The sequence below is a fragment of the Strix uralensis genome, chromosome 20 (genome assembly GCF_047716275.1).
Source record: "Strix uralensis isolate ZFMK-TIS-50842 chromosome 20, bStrUra1, whole genome shotgun sequence".
NCBI classification, from domain to species: domain Eukaryota; kingdom Metazoa; phylum Chordata; class Aves; order Strigiformes; family Strigidae; genus Strix; species Strix uralensis.
Genome location: NC_133991.1, coordinates 2,791,318 through 2,812,624, shown reverse-complemented (window position 1 = coordinate 2,812,624; position 21,307 = coordinate 2,791,318). Strand labels below are relative to the sequence as shown.

Sequence of the window (21,307 nt, the reverse complement as noted above, 5' to 3'; positions counted from 1 at the left end):
CACTCTTCATCCGCCTATCACTTACAACACAGCTACCTCAGCAAATTTGCCTTAAAAACGCCTGCTGATTCTAATACCATATAAATAAAGACAGCGACATACAGTGCTTTGAATTTGGAGTGCAGGCATTCAAAATGGGACTTCAGTTCTTTCGACTCAAATACGCTTCATCTGTAATTTGATTCATTTTAGCCCCTAGCTTGCTCGGTTGCAGTCTGAGAGGCACTGAAAGATATACTGCATTGAGTGTTTCTTGATTGCAGCTTCACATTTAAAATTAATGGTTCTGGTGTCCATTGACTTGTCTCTGCCATAACTGTCTGGCAAGGGATTCCTGCAGTGGGAAGAGGGTCAGCTGGCAGCTCTGCCTCTTACAGCTGATGCTTTCACCCAGCTTTTAACACGCCAGCCCACCTGGGATCGGATCCAGGCTAGCCCTTCTCTTCAGCTTTGTTTTTATTATTTTAAGACAGACCTATTCCTACAGCTAAGCAAGCATCTGAGGCCTCCTCAAAGATTTTTATGTTTGTTCTTTAAGTCAGGTCTGTGCTGAAAAGCTTAGCTCCAGAGGGGTGGATGTGAGCATATGGGAAAAAACTGTTGACGTTTGTGGGCAATATGCATTGGGAGCCTGAGGTTTTCTCTTTCTATCGTAGAACCCCCTTCCAGGGAAACAGTAGTGCACCTATGCTCAAAGTCCCAAAAACTAATAGTCTTGTTAAAACGTCAGTTAGTACGAATAAATTGCTATATCCACATCATTTTGAAAGTGCCTTTTACTGCTATCTTTTAGGACAGTCTCTTCCAAATCCTGTTTTTGCATTTCAGAAACAGATGCAGTCTGATCCACACAAGCTGGACTTTGGCCTGAAACCTGAATTTCTGAGCAGGCCACCAGGCCCCAGCCTTTTTGGAGCCATCCACCACCCCCATGACCTGGCCCGGCCCTCGACTCTCTTCTCCACAGCCAGTGAGTACTGAGCAGTGAAATCTCCTCCTTGTGGCACGCTCATTAAAATGCTAATCCTTGCCATGTTAAAAGGAAATTTCCCATATGCTTGGGCTTATGAACTCCCTGCAAGACATGCCACGGGCTATTAGTCCATTTGATAAATATTTTTAAATTATTCTATATGCTTTTAAAAAAGCCCAACCTGCTGAAATGCCATACAGGTAGTAAATGGAGGAACATGTCTTCACACAGTGATATCCAATGCATCACGGAGATGACAGGTTGGAAATAAGCTGTATTTTACATGCTCTTTTTTTTTTTTTTTCCGTGCTGAAGCATTCCCCACTGCCCCTTATACTCATACCTGGGAATTTCTGTTTAGAAAAGCAGCATTTTTGCATAGGATCCTGACCTGAGAGCCCCACCCAGTGTACAGCAATCTCTGCTCATGTGAGCTGCTATTTAAGAAATGATAGTCAAGCCCAGAGCACAGCGAGTCCCTTTCTGAGCTTTTGCTAGTAATTCACCTCTTTTGCTTTGTTTTGGCAGGTGGGGGTCATCCAGCCGGCACCCCTTTCGGCCCACCACCTCACCACAGCAACTTTCTCAACCCAGCTGCTCACTTAGGTACGTTCTCTCTGCAGCTAACTAACGGTGAATACAACTCAGAAGTAACACACGCCGACCATTGAGACTATTAAAGCTTTCCCGTGTGGAGGCTCTTTGAGCATCCTGCCTATTTAACCTTTACAAATTGCTCATTTTAGTCATTTAATTTTAGCCATTACTCAAGTAGCAGTTCTAAATACACATGATAGTATCACTGACAGCATGTTTTGAAATACTTCTGAACACAGTCTGGACATTAGAGGAGTGGAGTGACAGGACTAGTTAGGTTTTGCTGTAGTCATGTTTATAACCAGTCAAAAAAAATGCCTTAAGGTTAAGGCTTCAGTTCATAGGGGTGTTTCTTCTTCTAACTCCTACTTAGATGTCTCCTTTTCCATTTAAGTGAGTGGGAAATACATCCTTAAAATCTTGTGATTTGGCCTCAAATGTGTCTGTTAGTGAAAATTAGTGAATACACCTTTAAAAATGGAACCACCCAAGTTACCAAATGTCATTATTTCCTTTCTAACTTACTGATGTTGTAATAAGGTGGTCTGCTGCCTACAGGAGCATCTGAGATCAACACTCTAAATTGGCATTTTATTTCACATAGGGAAGAATTTGGGAGGGTCACCAAATGGATACAGCAGACCCACAATGTAGGTTTATCATTCTGCACTGAGCTGCCTATAGAAGATGCTGCGCTTGGTCTTCCTTTTCTCTGTGCTGCTACTTATCATAAGTAGTTTCATGAAAATTGTTAGACTTCTCCAAAATAAAGTGAGAAGAGAATTTGCTTCATATGACTTACCTATACCCTGTATGCATTAACTACTTATTCCAGTATTTTTCAGTCCATACTAGTTTTTTGTATAGTATTAGCAATAAATATCAAGGGAATTACAAAACGTTCAGGACTGCATGACATCTCAGTATAATAGACATTTTATTTATATCCTGGCTATGGTTTCGGAGACACGGCCTGAAAGTACTGGGAGCACATTTGCCAGAGTTAATAATAGTCTTGCTAGCCAGAGACATTTCCTGAGAAATAGATTTGAATTGGAAGGGAATAAAGGACATAAAAATGGAGATGTTTGCAGGTGTTAAATGAAGTAGCTACTTATGCTGAAGTACAGGCCTCAATACCACGTATATTTTAACATCTTGTTTTTCTTTGAAGAGGAAGCTTTTCTAGTAAGACGATCCCATGCATACTGTCATTGAAAAAACCCACGTTTTTTATGTCTCACTCCCTCACAATCACCGCTGTGTTGTGGGAGGATGATGTTCAACTCCTGATGGGCACAGACCGAGCTTCCGTGCAGACATAATGCGGTTGGATAACACGCCAATGCTTTATCATAATTACCAACATGCCAGTGAGCTTCAGCTGTTTCTGTTGGTTTGCAGAGCCTTTCAATCGACCGGCTTCCTTCAGCGGTCTCACTGCAGTGGGTAGTAATGCCTTCGGGGGACTCGGGAACCCGACAGTTAGTGAGTAACCTCTTTGTTTATGAATTCTTGTTTGCTGTGTAATTCAGGATTTTGAGTGATGGTGACTGTTTGCTGTCTTTTTTACCCATTGCTTAGACCACGTAGCACTAAGAGATGGGAATTTGAAAAGCGACCTTTTTTTTTTCTAAATAACAGCATTTTTTAGTCATCAGTAAATTATTTTCTATTAGTTACTTAGTAGTTTGGGTTCAACATAATGCTAAATGTCACCATTACATCGTTCGGTTAAAAAAAAAAAAAAAAGAGACTGTAGAACCTGTGAGTCTAAGGAGTTTGTGAATTTTCTCATGGTTTTCTTGCATGCTCAAAAATAGTTAATGTGTGCAGCACCCCTAGCTGTGGATGGGAACATATTTTTTTTTTTCCTTTCTCACCAGTAATCCAGGACATGTGCCTGGAAAAAATCAGTAACCTGCATTTATTTGTCCAGGATCATCAACATTTCTCTAGATTTGGCCAGTCACAAAAGATCATCCTTTTAAAAATCACTCTCTTTCTTCATACTTCAAATCTGGCATGATTTTGGTCACATACTATTTTACTTTGGTTCAGGATCAAATGCAACAAGTTCCATTATTTATAGTCCATATAATGGTCATTTCCTGATGTCTCCAAAATATTTGGAATAAGGATCATTGTCACTTTTATCTTACTACTCCATCCCTTGTCAATTTTATCCACAGCATTTCCCTTTCCAATTAAAACAGCTGTCAGATGCCTGCCCATGTTTAGGAATGAGACCCTCTAATGAATCTCTGTTAATTTCCTTTCCTTTTCCAGCTCCCAATAATATGTATTCATTTTAACTCTGAGTGCTGTAAAAGTTTTTTTGGTAAGTACCTTCACTAGAGCATACCTTTTTCTTAAACCTTTTTGTTTTCCACTTCACCATTTCAGCACCCAACTCAATGTTCGGCCACAAGGATGGCCCCAGTATGCAGAGCTTTAGCAACCCTCACGAGCCCTGGAACCGACTGCACCGAACTCCTCCTTCGTTCCCGACCCCTCCGCCCTGGCTGAAGCCAGGAGAGCTGGAGCGCAGTTCATCTGCTGCAGCTCATGACAGAGATAGAGATGTAGATAAACGAGACTCATCTGTTAGTAAAGATGACAAAGAAAGGTACGAAAGAACACTTCCAAGAATTGTCTAGTTCAAAGCTTGGGGCTCTGTTCCGCTTTTAACCCTTCCCAGCCTGGCACATTGTTAAACCAGAGCTTCAGTAGAGGGACACCTGGAGAGCTGACATCATTGCTGCCTGTGACGCGAGGCACTGCGGAAGATGCAGGTTTCTAACTCGGGTGTTTCCTACTGCATCTGTTTCTCTTCTCACTTGCACCACACTTCATCAGAAGGAGCTTTGCTGGAGCAGAGTTCAGGCAGTGTCAAGTGAGAATAGAATCAGACCCACACACTCTGTTACCTTGTGGGTCACACTGCCATAGGTCTTTTGAAGACTTAGCGTGGAGATAGGTGCCTGACAGGATGAAAAAAAGGATTATAAAGTCCATCAGACGCATATCTGCACCTTTGAATACCTAAATAACTTTGTAAATCGGACCTTGTCTGCAAAACAAATAATGCTACCTCCCTTTTCAAAAAGGGACTGACCAGAGGGACCACTGATAAAGTTGTAAAATTATAACAGTGTAAAACGCACCAGGTATGTCATGTTCCAATACCACAGTACGTTTCAGTGCATGCAGTTCATTAAATGAACCTTAATTCCCTGCAGAAAAGCCACACACACATGCACTGCTGTTACACACCTTCAAGCACAGTTTTTATTCGGTGTTTTACATGGACTTGCACGCTAACATGTCCAGGCTGGGAAGGGTTAATGGAAAGTAAAACCTGGTCATATTTTTTTTGTCAGGACTGTTCCCATTATACAGTTAACTCAGTAACAATTCCTCTTAACATTTAAGTACCAAATTATAAGAATTTGCCATTCAGCAAGTGTCATGCCTTCCTTGAAAAATGTAGAGAGGCTGATTTCAGCTTTTTCAGTTGTGGCTTAATGGCTTTCCTGTTAAGTTTGCACATTACTTTACTACATAATGGCTATTTGTTTCTAACTTTTTAGCATAAAAGAATATTTAGGAGATGTGCTTTTCTGACTTCTCTGTCACTAACCCAAATATACGCATTAGTAGCTTTTTCTAAAAGAAGTTATGCTAACACATTAGATATTCTAAAAATACATTTAAGAGCTTTTCTATGTTGTTGTAAAATGTGAAGAGTAAGTCAAACTACAGATCTTTTCACCTACATTTTCCATTTGGAATATTTTCTGTTTGGTAGCATAGCTTCATTATTTTCATGTCTGGTGTTAATGCTTAAAAATAAATTGCTGTTACAAATTGGGGATTCTGTCCTGCAAAATGCTTAAGCATGTGAGTAACTTTACTGGCTTGAATGGCAAAGCATTTTAGTTATTAATGATACGGGTAGTCTTTAGAATTATGTGATTATTTCAGTTGCTGTTTTGTTGTTTTCTTATGAAGTGTTCCTGCTGAAGAAAATCCCTTTCTGAAATACATTCCTTGCAAGCTGCTTTGGCATTGCCTGAACTCCATATCATAGCTCAGAACATATTTATTTTCAATAATTTGAGAGCTTAAAAGTAAGCGTCATTCATACTTCATACTTCTGCACAATTATGGCTACCGGTTTAGTACAATGTTTTCACCAATTTAGTGTTGCTGTGCATCCATCTGTGTGGTTTTGAAGAGTTCTACTTTGCAGCATGCTCACACTGTTGCCTGTATGAGAAGATGCTGAGAATCCCTTCCTGGAGACGTGCTCCCCGTGTAGATAATGTCTGGAGTAGTTTGTGAGCCTCTTACACCTATTCTTTCATCTTCAGTGGCACCCAGCGGGGTGAGGATGTAGCCCTGCTTTCTAGTTGAGGTCCCAGTCTCTGTTACCTATTCTAAGCTAATTTGCCCAAACAGGAAGAACTGGGAATCACACCTGGAGGTATGATTTCATCTCAGAAGTATCCTGACATCAAGGGTCTAACTTTATCAGCCCCCAATGGGCCATCTAGCCAAAAGCATTCATCCAGATTTCTTCTGTTATCAGTGGAAAGGTACCTCAGAAGTACCTCTTAGCGGGGCTCTTCCCCATCTAAGATCAGTGTTAGAGTGGGGTGCCATGAATCACTGGTCGCTCTTGGATAAGCTGTATGGCCGGTGTACTGCAGCCTCCTCCCAGCTAGACTGAGATAAGGTAAATCCCTCAAGATAGCTTAGATAATATGAAACTACAATCTGTGAACCCTGCCTAAATGCAGAGCTGGCTGGGGAGTTACACTGCAGTGTCCTGATACAGTCCCCACTTTCTCCTGGAACGTCAGTTGCAGTTGTGGAGGTTTTTTTGGTTCAAGGATTCTCTTATTCCAGTCCAGCATTAGGGAGAAATCAGTAAAAATAGCTATTGTGAAAAATAGGATTTGTTCCTTCTCAGTGGTATTTTGTTTAAAAGATGTCACTGAGCAGTTGCATTCTAATGATGATGTTTAAGTGTATGTTATCCTAGAGCATTAAAAAAAACCCACCCAAGAATCTATTGATCTTTTTTATCGACATAAATGAGGCAAAGTACTTGGCATAAGATACTCAGTATCTTTCACTGTAGTATACAGCCTCAAAGCATAACTTACTTAGTCATAAGTTCATTTCAGAACATGATGTTAAGTTTCTTCTTTGTGGAGACAGAGGCTTAGAGCTGTTCCCATATTATTAACCTAAGGAGCCCTTGACAAATCTGAGGATAAAAAATTATTCCCTCTCTGACCACCGAACTACATGTAGTTCACTTAAGTGAGCTATATAATCAATAGCCTCTTGAGATAATACCATTGCTGTAATTGAATAGGATGAAATTGGCAAAGGAATATGTTATTTTGGTTGCACGTATTTTTTTCTTTAGTTACAGAAAATTCCTGTTATTTTCTCTAAATTTTATGCATAGTTTAAAATACATCAGTTACATAGAACATTGATTAAATATCAGCAACAGGACTCAATGAGCTCTCCTAGTGGATAAAAAACAATTTTAAGGGTGCCCTCTGAACTAGTCTCATGAGCGAAATAAATAAGAGACGGTGTATTGCAGAGTCCCCAAGCCAGTGCTTTGCCAGCAATGTAAAAGAATTGAGTCTTGATTGTTGAGAAGCCATTATTGGAGTGCCTTGACTTGGTCTCACTGTGTCCAGATCTGGAAGCTGTTAAATGCCTCAACTTTTGGTGGAAAGCAAGAGGAGGGAAATTATTGCCAGGACACAATTTCCAGACTGTTTAGGGCATAGTCAATCAAAGTAGAACCTGATACCAAGGAGTTAATTGGTAGTCAGTGCAGACCAGGCAGTTCTGGTATCAAATGCTCCATCTTACACATGTTGTCTAACAGTCATATTCTGGACTCTCGGAGGTCTCTCAGACACGGCCCATAAAACAGTTTCAACAATTCAGTCTAGACACAGCAAAAGATACATCTGGTGAGATTGTAATAATGAGAGTTTCCTTTTCAAAGACATTTTTTCTGCAGTTGCTGCAGTTTCACCGCCCAAAAGTACCCTACAGGTAGAAATCTTACACAGTGCAGCTCAGCAGAAACGTAGGTAGCAGAAACTGTATAGGTGAAGGAGCAAGTGTCCACTTCAGAGTCGCTGTCCCAGTTGCCCTTCAGCCAGCCAGTATTGCTCATCTAGTACAGAGTGAGTTTCAACCTGCTGTCCTCATCCGAGCACGTTCAGGTTACACATTGCTAAGCAGAGACTGCGGCACCCAAAGAGAAACCATGTAAACTGGAGCTGGTTGGGACTTCAGAGGGCCTCACTGCTCATCCCTCACTATTGTCTTTAACAGCACATTGTCCATTGGTGTTCCCTGCATGGAACAGAATTTCCCTGCTCAGCAAACAGGACGTGTCCGACACTGAATATCTGGAGCTGTCTTTACGGAGAGACTCCAATTCAGAGATCAACTGAAATTAGTGAGAGGTTAAAATCATTGGAACGGAGGAATTAGATTTACCTTATGAATTTGATTCATTTTAAATAGCAAAGCTTTTTCATTTAGTGTTGCCCATAACAACTCCTTGTCAACACTGCTTCCAGAAAATAAATGGTACAGAATCCTGTCACATATTTAGGTTTTTGTCCACTGCCAGACAATAATTCTCTAACCTTTTGTGCAACATAAGTAGGTTTGAAAGATGGAACGAATTCACAGTATTTTGAGACTTCTAGCATTGGCAGGGAGATGGATTCACCCTGTCCCTGCTCTGCTTACTCTACCCTAAAAATGGGAAAGGGGTGGTAATCTGAAGAGCAACTGACTCCAGAAAGATGGTGTTTTCAGAGCTAGCCTGAATGATGCACGTATAGGGTAGACTGATCTCTGCTGAGGAAGCCAACACATAATTTATACGTGATGGCCGCCTCTATTAAAACACACTGAGTGTCACTGCACACTTAGAGAAGTGCCTGCCTGTTCAGAGAGGTGGATTGTCACCTGCAGTACTGGTGTCTTGAGAGGTTTTTGTTTTCAGTTTTAAGAGTAAATTGAATTGTGAGAAGCAAATTGAAAAGCTAGAAGATTGAAGAGAATAGAGATAAGAAATTAGGAACGTACATAGGTCTAGAAATGTTTTTAAAAGTCAGTTGAACAAAATGTCGTCTATGTTCCCAAATGTATTTTAATAGAAGCAGCAGGTAAAATGCTATTAATCCATGTAATTTGGATTTCATTGCCTCACTTTTTTGAATGAAATTAGTATGTTTTTATTTTTCTCTCTCTTCTTTGCAATTAAGGCCATTGTCTTAGAAATACGTGTACTAGAGCTATATTCCCTTGGGAGCCTTCAATGGACTTCAGTGTTTGAAATCTCAATCAGATCATTCACAAAGCAGCTTCAGGGATCTTCTTCTTCAGGGCTGAGACCATAGAATAGGCCTAGTTTAGAGATGGGATGTTCTGGTGTTTAGGGTGTGCAAAAGGAACAGTGCATTAAATGGTGCATGTTACTAGCTTTCTGCAAAGCAGTGACTATAAAGTCAGCCTAGATGCTTTGTTTTATTTGCAGAGTTTCTCATGCCTTCATTTTTACACTTCTCTTTCTTCTAGGGAGAGCATTGAGAAAAGACACTCCAGCCATCCTTCACCAGCACCTATCCATCCAGTAAACTCCCTCGGACATAATCGCAGCTCAAGCGAGCAGATCAGGAGCCATCTGAATCCCGAGGTTCGAGAAAAAGAGAAACCCAAAGAACGAGAGAGGGATCACTCCGAATCTCGGAAGGAAATTAATGTTGAAGAGCACAAGGTGAAGGACAACTACATTTCGGAGAAAGAAGGCCTGAGCCATGAAAGCCGAGTGGTGGAAGAGTCTAAGCAAATGCCCAGGGTTCCTTCACCCTATGCTAGGCCCCCCGTTGTGGAGAGCACCAGGCCTAACAGTACTTCAAACCGTGAGGCCGAGAGGAAGAACGAGCCGGCGTATGATAATCCGAAGAAAAGCAATGAAGTCAAAGTGAAGGAGGAGCGAAAGGAAGACCATGATGTTCAACCTGAGGGACCTCAGACTCATAGGTCATCTGATCAGCCACCACCTATATCTACATCTAACGTCCATCCAAGTCCTTTAGTGTCTATGCCCATGACTGTAGGTGTAACTGGTATACATCACATGAACAGCATCAGTGGTCTGGATAGGACTCGCATGATGACCCCTTTTATGGGAATTAGCCCAATTCCTGGTGGAGAACGTTTCCCCTATCCTTCTTTCCACTGGGATCCAATGAGAGATCCCTTAAGAGATCCATACAGAGAGCTAGATATTCATCGGAGAGACCCCCTGGGCAGAGACTTTTTGCTAAGAAATGACCCCCTTCATCGTCTTTCTACACCAAGATTATATGAAGCAGACAGGTCATTCAGGGATCGGGAACCTCACGACTACAATCACCACCACCATCACCACCACCCTCTCTCTGTTGACCCTCGACGTGAGCATGAGAGGGGCAACCACTTGGATGATCGGGAGCGGTTGCACATGCTCAGAGAGGACTATGAACATGCACGCCTGCACTCAGTTCACCCTGCCGCCTTGGATGGGCACCTGCCTCACCCAAGCCTAATCACGCCAGGACTTCCTAGCATGCACTACCCCAGAGTCAGTCCCCCGACGGGACACCAAAATGGCATCCTCAATAAAACTCCCCCCACAGCAGCTCTCAGTGCCCCTCCACCTCTTATTTCTACTCTGGGACCTCGGCCTGGGTCTCCCAGAAGGACTACTCCTCTGTCAACAGAGATGAGAGAGAGGCCTCCTTCTCACACCCTCAAGGACATCGAAGCTCGATAAGCAGAGTGAGACTAAATAAAAACCAGAGAAAGAGGGACGGAACATTGTAAATGAACATAATATAAAGACCTTCTTACTAGTCATTGATACAGACTGGGGATGTGACCCACTGTACAATATGTATAGACCTGAGTGCAAAGATTTTGAAATGTTTTTTTTGTATATTATATGTTGAAATTTTCCAGATCTTTTAGCCAAGTCCATATGTTCCTCGTGTCTCCTACTCTGTTTTATTTCTAGTTTTAAAATTTCAAAATTTGAACTGAAGAATAAGACATTAATCTCAACGATTTGACTAGAAACAAAGCACCACCAATGTCAACCATACAAAACTCTTTCAGACCAGAAGTGAAGACAATTGTAGATATTTATGTAAAAAGATTGCTTCATGGGTTAATGGTTCATATATGCAAAAAGGGTAAGATGAAAGCTTTACTTTGTACAAATGTAAATAGATAAAATTAAGTAACATAATACATTAATACTTCTTAAACTGTGCTATTTGCAAACTTAATATTGATCAACACAGTCTGCTTATGCTGTGTTACATATATTGTTATAGACAGCTAAACCCCTTCAACTATGCAATGAATTTTAAGGCTTTTCACAAAAGCCTTTATAACTCAAAGGAGCCTTTTCAACACACAACATAATTAAAGTCATATTTTCCCTGAACAAGCTCATCTATAATAGAAACCTAATTCTCTTGCTTGTTTTGAAGAAAGAGCCCATTAGAAGTGTAGTTTTCTGTCTGAACCCCTGCATCAAGATGCTGATGTTACTGTAGCTCATGTATTCCTTAGAATGCGTCAGGGTTAGCAGTCTGTGATCACTGATACTGTAGTCATGACAGATTGGTTTTCAGTCACATTAATCTGGGTTAAACAGAGTAATAATCAAATACTGGATATTTTCCAGAACTTTTGTCACTTAACATGTCAGATTTATTTTTGGAAGAACATCTGCTTATAGCCATTCATGTCTGTTTTTATTGCCAGTGTGTCATTTTTATCTGTACACACTTTTTTTTTTGTTAAGTGATTTTTAGCTACATTGAAACAAATCCTACAAGAAAGCTAATACTTTTCTAAATGATGGATATGTTTTCACTGTGGATCAGTAGTTTAATTAATGAACTCCGATGCAGATTTCATAATGCGATTTATTGTATATCAGTTGGTAATAAAGTCTGTGAATAGTTAACAGGTCAGCCTTGTTGTTCCCTAATCATAGAAGACATGAAATAACATGAAGAACATGGTCCTTTTTAAAAATATGCATCAATCTTCTGAAATCTGTCTTTTCATAACACACTTTTTTATAATGCGTTAAGTTTCTTGTCTAAATATTTGGAGAGAATATGACTTTATCAGAGAGAATTCAATATCTTGTCTACTGGACTGTAAAATATATGTATGAAATAAAATTAGTTCCATTGGTCTTCTAGTGTATTAAAGTGCTATCTGAAGTTGTTATCCTGTTTTGGCAAAAAAAAAAAAAAAGAAAAAAGTTAACTACAGACAGTTGTTTCTAATGATCAGAGATCTATTTTAGTAGTCAACTGAAGGTTTAGTTGTGAGCTTCAGATTTTGTGAACTCCAGATGTTGTGCAGTGGTTTTTTTTTTTTTTTAAGAACAAAAGGAAAAGTACAAAAAAAACCCAACCCTGAGGAATATGTACACTGGAACCGTAGTGGTAGCTTTCAGTATTGTAAAGAGATTGTTATATACGAACCTTTTTGCTGTTTATCCTGTATGTAATAAAGTCCTTTCTAGATCCTATGTGAAAAGCAAAGTGAAGCGGCTCTCAATCTTCAGCATGTTTCCTCATCAGCGAAGACTTGTGTAATGTAAATTGTGCCATGTTATTAAAAAATGTGAACTAAACTGCTAGGTGCTTCTTTGTGTGGAGTACCCCATCATTGCTATGGGGAAGAAACGCTTTTTCCCAAGAGTGGGTTTTTGTTCAGAAGAAATAGCTATCAAAAATGTCAAGGAAATGGCAAACTTTTATAAGCCATCTTCCTAAAATGATTATAGTAATCAGGAAAAAAAGGACCAAAAAGGAGACCAGATTCTTGGCTTGCCTAGATTCTTTAAAATATAGTAACACCCTACTTACCTTAGATTTTAGTTAACTGACTAGTTGGCCTTTCAAGATAGTCCCATACTTAAGTACGTGGCTGTATGCAAGCCCTTCTGTGAATTTGTGCAGTTCCATACAGCCAGTGGCGTTTTACCAGTTTTCATCAGTTAAAGATACGGCTCTCAGTTACTATGAACAATTTGTACATAAATACGTTCAATTTCTTGCAAATTGTTTAGTACAAATCTTCATAGTACAGCTTTTGTGATGGTCTCTTTTGAAAAAAAAAAGACAAAAAATTAGGTCCTCATGATAACATGATTTCCAGGAGGGTGTTTTTTAGTTCAGGGTTTTTTGGGGGGTTTTTTATAAGCTTGTTGCAAACACTTCAAAACTTTTATTCGAGTTACTTTGGCAGAGGTAACTTGTGACACTGAAATTTGCTTTCTTGAGCAAGACAGGAGATCTTTCTTCTCCCCCAGTAATTGCCAGTTTTGGTATAAGCAATTAAATGTATGCAGCCATATAGTCAAGTTTGGTTGTTTCCTCAGCCATGTGGCACTTCTGTCTGTATTCTACTATTTCTCCCATGTAAATCTGATGAAAGTGAAATTTCCCTGAATTTCAACCATGTAACTTAGAGAAAAGAATAGCCCTATGTCTTTTTTAAAAAATCCAATTTTGTGCAAACTGTGCAGGATGTACAATAGTAGCATAATGTGCAAAAAGAGCTTTTTCTTTTTTCTGTGAGGAACTCGGTCTTCTGGATGCACATGATTTAAAAACCTTCCAAGTTTCTGAAGGAATCCAGTTATAGGTGGCTGTAGAAGGCTGAAAACTATTGGAGCAAGCTTGCACAGATAGAGTGTGAGGGGCCCCGTGAGAGAGGGACTAATGAGAGCATCATCTTCCAGGCTCATCTCAGAGCCCTGTAATAGGAGTCCTAACAGCTTTGTCCGTGTCTTCAGGGGGAAGAAATGTGGTATCTGATTGTACAGACTATGATCCTTGTCCTCCCAGGTGCTGAGCATACTCCTTCTGATGGTCCTTAATTCCCAATCAAGCCGATGAACCCTCCCTCCCAGAGTCCCAGAAAGTATTGAGGCATTTCACTCCCTTTGAATTCAATACAAGTGGCTATACACCTTTGAAAATCTGGGTGACAGGTTTTTTTATAAGAGTGGTAATGCTCAGAGGAATATGCCTGAAAGGTATAGTAAGAGATGAAACAAGATTTTTAATGCTTTTGAACTTTTTCAGATGCATTCACTGGTTTTCAAAAGTTTGCTATAGGGATGTCAGCTTGCAGGTATAGACAATCTTTTTAGCAGGGTTTTCTAATCAAAACCTTTATCTAAAATCTATTTTCTAATTACTAGTATTTAAGAAATGAAGTTAATTTAAAGACCATGCCAAATACCTCCTGTAATAAGGGTATTATTCTGTAGGGTGTGAGAGATCTGGATCATAGAAAACCCTGAGCTACTATGCTTACAACATCCAGGACCTTTGAATTATGCTTTAAAGCTCCCACCTTCCCATGCTCCAACTAGTTTTCTACTTAGCAGCTTCCTATCACCAGCTGAGATGCCAACTAAAGCAGTGTATAGGAAGTGATTCTCTGAAAGCAGTCATAACATTTGTTCCCTGATACAATGTTCATTTTATGTCATACTTTGTCCCCTTCTTTTTTAACTTTCTATACGGTCTTCTTTGTTTTTCCTTACTACATACCTAGCTCTACCTTGTTTTCCGCTATTCATACTTTACTGATACTCTCTTGCCTTTTTGCCAGTCATATTCTCTTTCATGGCTTATAATAGCTGAATCTATTATAGGCAGCAATAAACACTGCAGACAAATTTTTCCATAGACACTGTATACTTTTGTTCCTTTACCTTTGCCTGTATGAGCTCATGAAAATTTGTAGTCGTTGCTGGACTGGAAGGTAGGCAAATGGAGGTTGGGGAGGGTTTTACTGAAAATATTTTCAGTTGCTGTGGCTCTGCCTTGTTAAGTAGGTATTTAGCATGATTCTTGATAATTTGAACTAACTACTGCTTCACATGTGCAGGTGACCTGCTGAAAGCCACCTGGGGCACTGGAACAAGGTAACAGGCCATGGGTTATATTCCATTTACAGAGTTGCTACTTGGCTTGCTGCTTTTGTTTCTGGCAAGAAAGAAGAGTGAGCTGTGGTTCAGTGACCAAAGACAAATCATAGAAGGTTCTGTTACTCCCACAGTGACTTGGTTAAGTCTCACCTGGATAAACTAACTTGCTTCTTTGGACTCCAACTGCCATCTTTGGAGGCATAGCTCATCCATAGCTTCAGAAGGCGACTTGGAGCAGGAGCCCAAGACAAACGGTCTGAATTGCCTTTTGAAAGTGACTCTTCCTTAACTCCAGATGGAGACTAGCCTCTAACTTAGCTGGTTCAGAGAAGTACATGCAAATGAGTGGTGGGGACTACCTCCTCCCTTGTTGATTTTACAGTCTCATCAGATCTTCCTTCCTGCCTTCCTTTGCACTGTAAAGTACCAATCCTAGCCATTCTTTATGGGAAGCTCTTTGGGACACTGTCTTACTACATGACTGCACCTGTGTTTCCTGCCCCGACTGGGGAAAGCGAGCATTTCTCAGTGCTGCTATAATGCAAAAAAAAAAAAAAAAAAAAAAAAAAAAAAAAAAAAAAAAATTTGGTAATACTAGAGACCAGAGTGAAAATTGAAGGCCTCAGTGAGTTAGCCATGGTAAGCACTATAAAAGACTCCAGATTTTTGCTAGCCAAGAAGAAACAAAGCCGCAGGTGAGGGCAAACTGTTCTCCCTGCATCCTGTCTCCATCTGGAGGGGCTTAGACTGCTTGTGGCCATGGGCTGGGTGGAAGTTCCCAGCTGGCAACGCCTCCAAGTGCTTACTGTGGAGTTGGCAGACAGTTTCCAGCATGGCCCCTTTCTGCCGGCTGTGTGGTTGGGGGTGACACACCTTTTTTTTTTTCCACAGGTATCTTGCAACTAAAACAATTTTAGCACAAAGACATTTCCTGGTCATAAAGAATATCCCCCTCATTTGTGCACTGTTTGTCTGCATATAGAAACACATGTATTTATATACATCAAAATGCACACACAATGTCAGGTGCAATGTCACAGGGATGAAGCTCTGTGCAGCAAGGAGCAGAGTATGAAATCATGATGGCACCCTACAATCTCACGTCCTTTTTGCTGCTTTCTGCTGAGGCCTTTCCTGTTGCTTGCAATCATTGCATTTGATGTTCCCTCTTCTGGCCTGGTAATACAGACTTCACTGTACCATTATCTCCATTTTATAAATGGGAAAAGTGCAGCTGGGAACACTGCTGTCAGTGTAATACCAGCCACCAGCCTGAGTCATCCCAGGAGTCACCCAGGGGAACTAGGTTACTGCCTTAGTCACCATGAGAACAAAAAAACCCTGAATCAGGTAAATTGCAGAGTCAGTGGTGGTAATTAATGAGGAATTTCTGGGTTGCTGTTTTGTCTTTAGAAAGTACTTTTAACCCTAACCCATGTTAACAACTTTCTGAGGTCCTAGATTTGCTAAAATTATTTCCATGAAATAATACCTTTGCTTATTTATTGATAATTCAAGTACCTCAAGTACTGACCCAAGTTGATAAGGCCTGTGGTCTTTCTGGTTATTGAGAGCAGATTTGCTGTATTTTACCACCTAGTGTGGCTTGTTTAATCGTCACTATTGCTCATTATTGAAACTCACTCAGAGCATAGCATTTTTCTGGGTTGGATTTATATGTTTCTCTACTGAAAAACTTGCATTTAGCCCTAGGAACTTAGCCACCCACCCCCAGTACAATCATGTTTGTTTCAAGACAATAAAATAATTATGCAAGAACTTAATCAATTGGTTAAATAGAGACTTTACCTATATACAATATTACTGTATGTTGATGAAATGCATCTTCTGCTTTTCATCTTCAAAGTCGTTAAGTAGTTTCTGTTGAAGCAGTGGTAGGGGGTTTTTTGGTGCAGCAGAGATTGCATTAGCATCAAAAGCTTGGAAACGATTTTTTTTTTCCTTTTAAAGACAACTAAAATGCAAGTATGAACTTCCTGGGATTTTCAGCTGTTCCTATTTTTGACGGGCATCAGTGTACTTAAGGCAAACATGGAGCTTATTTGATTAAATAAAAAACCCAACTCTAAAACAACCACGAGCTACTTGCCTTCCAAAAGGAAAGTTTTGTCTCAGTTAATACTCAAATGGCCAAGTAGAGCTGGATTTATTTTAGCCTGCTAGAAAAGGCTGTCGTTCTTCAGAGATACCACAAGAGGGTAGTTAAAGAGAGACTGAAATATGTGTAGGCTGATGGGATGGCTATGCTGTTTCATGCAAGGTGAATGTAGCTGTAAATTATTTTTATGAGAGTCTGATCTGTGAGGAGCTCTCCTGTTGCCCTGCATAAACGACAGAAATCTCAACAGTGCTGTGGCAGGCAGTGATCAGGTTGACTAAGGAGTGACCTTGCTTGATCACATTTCATAGAGGGACTAGAAGTGGTCCATGCCCAGAGCATTCAGCTAGATAAAGGCAATCATATTTTGGAGAGTTAGGCTTAAATTGCATGGTGCTACAGTCTAGCAACAAAGCACATTGCTTATGTTAAGGGAATAAAAGATGCTTCTCTAGCACAAATAGTATGTCCGATATGAGTTAGTGTATGTCAGCTCCTCAAAGCCTCAGCGTTTAGTGAGGACATTGGTCTGTTTTTTCCATTACCTGGCTTTTGAAAGGATTGGCCAAGGACAAAGTAAGAGAATTGCTTCATTTGGAGATGGGGAAAAAAATTAATGCCAAATTTTCTGAGGACACAAATTAAATTGGTTTATTTAAAATCATCAGAGCTGTCTCCTTCATACCAGCAGAAAACTTGGCCCTGGTTTTTCCTTTTCTTCCCTAGTCACTTCTGCCACATCAGCAGAGAGCTAACATTTCCCTGATGCTGTACAAGCTCTCCTGACTCCCACCAGGGGCTGTCTGCCCCCAGGAGTGTTTCCTTGCACAGGGCCTGAGGAGCTGGCAGCAAAGCATGGCCCCACATGGCCCCAGCTGAGCCTAAGCCAGGCTGAGGGCCAAAGTGGGCCTGGCGGAGCCTTCATCTCCCGTCCCACAAGAAGGCCAGGCCCCGCACCCCTCCACCCCCCAGACAAGCCACAGCAGGCACCTAGAAATCGGTCTGTCCCCACGGACACGGCCTGGCTGGTGTCCGAGCAGGACCCAGTCCCCTCAGAAAGGGTGGCAGCCCTGCATGCTCCCAGGGCCCCTGTGGCGTGAGCCCCCGGGTCTGCTGCTCTGACTGAGAAGAACAGCACTCCACTTTGAATGGGGTGGCCCTACCTCCTCACAGCCGAGATCTGGGTGCCCAGCTCTGCTCACCCGGGACTCACAAAAGCCGTTTTCACAAGGCCAGAGAGCGAGGTGGGGTGGAGCGCGGTGCTGAGAAGATGGTGGCTTGTGCCTACGTGTGTCCTCCACCTTGCAGCATTATCGCTGTGGTTTGTTGTCAGTGGAGTCACGCTATGATAGTCATTATAGTTTTAAATGACTGTATTATTGTGGCTTATGGAGCATCTGGAGCTTTGCAGCAGTAAATACATCACCAAATACTACAGCACTATAGTAATCTGTTGCTTTGAAAAATCTATTTAGCAAAATACAGTCGGGGCGGGCAGGTGTGTCTGTGCCTCCTGGCCCAGCTCCTGATGGCACCACACCATGATACACCGGCCTGCGGCAGAAACGCGTCCGGCTGGAGACGTGCTTGCAGAAACTGATCGATCATCTTTAGTACAACTTCATGCCGCTTGAAGTTGGCATCTTTTTATGAGACAATGAGAGATTCTTGTCAGGTGCAGGCGAGAGACCCTGCGCTGGTGCCGAGGCGGCCAGGCCTAGGAGGCATTGCTGTTCTGGGGAACGCCGTGGGTCTGCTCTGGCCAGTCCGTCCTGACGGGAAGGACCCCTCAGGAGTCCTTATATATTTTTTTTTTTTTTTTTTTTTCTCCTCAGCTTGAGCCCTTCCTTTCGTGCAGCACGGCCAGGGATCGAGCTGCAGAGGGCACTGTGGGAGAGAGAAACCCGCGGCGCTGCCGGCCGCCGGCGCGGCCCGACACTAGAGGGAGACGCCGTCCCGGCCTGGCCGAACGCGGCTGCCGCCCGGGGGAGGGACTGGTTTGGGCTCTTTGTTTGGGTTTTTTTAACCCTCAGCCGGATCCCGCCTGCCGGGAGCTCTTAGGCCGGGCTGCGGAGAGGCGGCGGCCGGTGCCCCTCAGGCGGCCGTGCCTCTCACTCTCCACAAATCTCAGCAGCCCCCGCTTCTGGTTTTAGCCCTGCAAGGTGTTAGGGTAAGAGGAGTCTAGGCTGAGAGTTATTCTGATAAAGGCATCTTGAGAACCATCTTGAGGAATGCAGCAAGTTGAAGTGAAGGCTGAGAAAAATTGCACTAGCTGTAAGTTCATATGTTGCCTGCGGCGAGGAGGTACGCTAGACCGGGCTTTGACAACGGATTTATGTACTTGTCATCAAAAGAGGCAGTAAACGCCTCTCTGTTTCTGCCAGCCCCTCTGAACGTTGGCCCTGGTGTTGGGGCCCTGGCTCCTGTTCGAAGGGCAGAAGGGGCCGGCGGCCTCCGCTTCAGGGACCTGCCAGGCCTGACCCAGCTGGGCTGGTGGCTCCTGGCTGGGCAAAAAGGCTGGGGAGGGTCACTGGTGTGTTGGTCAGCAGCTCCACGTAAAACTGTTGAAAGTAAGAATTAAAGAAAGAAAGAAAAAAAAAAAAAAAAAAAAAAAGCGCCTGTTTAGGAAGGGGAAAGAAACGCCCAACAACTCCTCTCCCTTTTTTCAGATTTTTGTCACCCATATTCAACTTGTTGCCTGGTCCCTAACAGCCTGCTTGATTTCCCAAGTTTATCTCAAGAAGACAGGATGCTGGGGAACAAGAGCAACACTTTGGTGGTGGTTTTTCTTCACCAAAGTTGAGTTTCACTAGACAAGTTTGAGTGGGAATAGTTTTTTTCACATGCCATCCTGGCAAGTCCTCTCCAGCTGAGGCAGCCTGTGGGGATGGCCAGGCAGTAGGACGGTGGAGGCCAGACAGCTTGTCTCCAGCAGTCACTCCATTTCTGTGCCAGGATGGGCTGTATCCTCCACCGTGGGTGTAGGAAGCAGGACCTCCAGAAGGATTTTTGAACTGCAAATTGTGTGTGTCCCAGCATCATATATATTTAGTGTGATAGCAGGACTCATGAGCTCTGGAAACATGGGGATACAGACAGACTATGTAGAATTAGAGGTAAGATTTTCTCACTCTGGTTGTGTGGAGGTAAATCAAGTGTGTATTGTTCTGTAGCATGTTTCTTCAGATGATTGCATGTTTTTGAATTGTATTTCAAAGCAAAGGACTTCAGGTTTGATTTGTGTACTAGCCTGCTGGGAAGTCTTAAGAAAGTCATATTGAGAATCTGTGCCTCTGTTTCTGTCTCTGTGATATGACTCTTCCCCCCATCCTTTCCACCTGTGAAGAACTTCAAGATCTATTATTAGAAATTCTATGAGAGGTTTCATCATGGTGTTTTTGGTTTGGTTTTTTTTTCCCCCAGTTATATTTTCTAATACCCAATAGCATTGCAGTAAATCGGTTCTGGCAGATTATTTAGTTTTATCTTTAGGTTGGCTTGAATTTGGAGGGATTACACTCAAAGTGGGCATTGGATTTTAAGAATTATTCTGTAATGACTGCAATAGCTTTATATTGCTGTTAATTCTAAACCCCATGAACTTGTTCCCTGTCTCTGCAGGTCTGACTTAGTAAACTTTGCTCTGAATGGCACCATGGCTGCTTCATGAAACATTGAACAGCCTGTTTCTAGTAAATCTAGCATAGAGTAGTTGGAGCTCTGTCTAATTGATTGTTTACATGAGCTTCCATGAAATTCTGGCATCTACACTACTGCGGGATCAAACTGGACCTTGTTTTTGTGCATGGCACCTTTGACTTCAGTGCTGCCCAAATGTGCAGGGCTGAATTTGTCTGTCACTGAAAGGCAAAATCATGAATGTCCTTGCCTTTCACTTCTGAAATACCTTGCATATGAATGCCTGCAGCATTCTGGTGTGTGAGCTAAGCACTTTGCTAAACCTGGGAATACAACTGAAAAATAAGAAGACAACTCTGCAACACTACGCTTGGCGAGTCGTGCTTTTGATTTTCATTTTAAACACATGCCATCAGTGAAATTGCAGTGAAGAACTATCATACTGCATGCTTAATTCATCAAGACAGGAAAAAGAGCCTCGCAAATACATGTATTGGGGGGGACAAAAGACAAAATGTGACAGTTAAGTGTATAGTTGTAGGATTTTCCTTTATCTAGAATACTGGATTTGAACTTTGGCACTTATAAAGGAAGTTTGGTTTGCTGTTTTCTTTTTGGCATGTGGCTGTCTTCAGGAAGTTCTGATGGATTCTTTGGATGGCTTACGTACTGGCAAATAGGGAGTTAGTAGCCTGTAAAAATATCTGATGAGTATAAAAGCAGTGCTTTAACATTAACCTGGAAGAGGATGTTTTATGAGGGTATTTATGCTTTTGAGGAAGGGACAGAGGATTGTCCAATGGGAAGATTAACAGGGGATCTAAAAGGAAATTAATGGGAATGGTTTGTGCAGAAGAGAATACTTGGTTCCAAACTAAATTTTTTTTATGTGCATTTC

At 41.8% G+C, this 21,307-nt stretch overlaps 1 protein-coding gene across 7 annotated transcripts in view; it reads left to right on the top strand.

Moving 5' to 3' along the window:
* Positions 1-12,338, top strand: part of AUTS2 (activator of transcription and developmental regulator AUTS2) — a 795,956-nt gene extending 783,618 nt beyond the window's left edge. For all 7 annotated transcript variants that reach the window (XM_074890685.1, XM_074890686.1, XM_074890689.1 and 4 more), the window contains 5 exons: positions 829-970; positions 1,502-1,579; positions 2,975-3,058; positions 3,977-4,199; positions 9,212-12,338. In XM_074890685.1, the coding sequence (XP_074746786.1) occupies positions 829-970; positions 1,502-1,579; positions 2,975-3,058; positions 3,977-4,199; positions 9,212-10,451 (1,767 nt within the window). In that variant the 3' untranslated portion in view covers positions 10,452-12,338. The remainder of the gene's footprint in view (positions 1-828; positions 971-1,501; positions 1,580-2,974; positions 3,059-3,976; positions 4,200-9,211) is intronic.
* Positions 12,339-21,307: the final 8,969 nt, after the last annotated feature.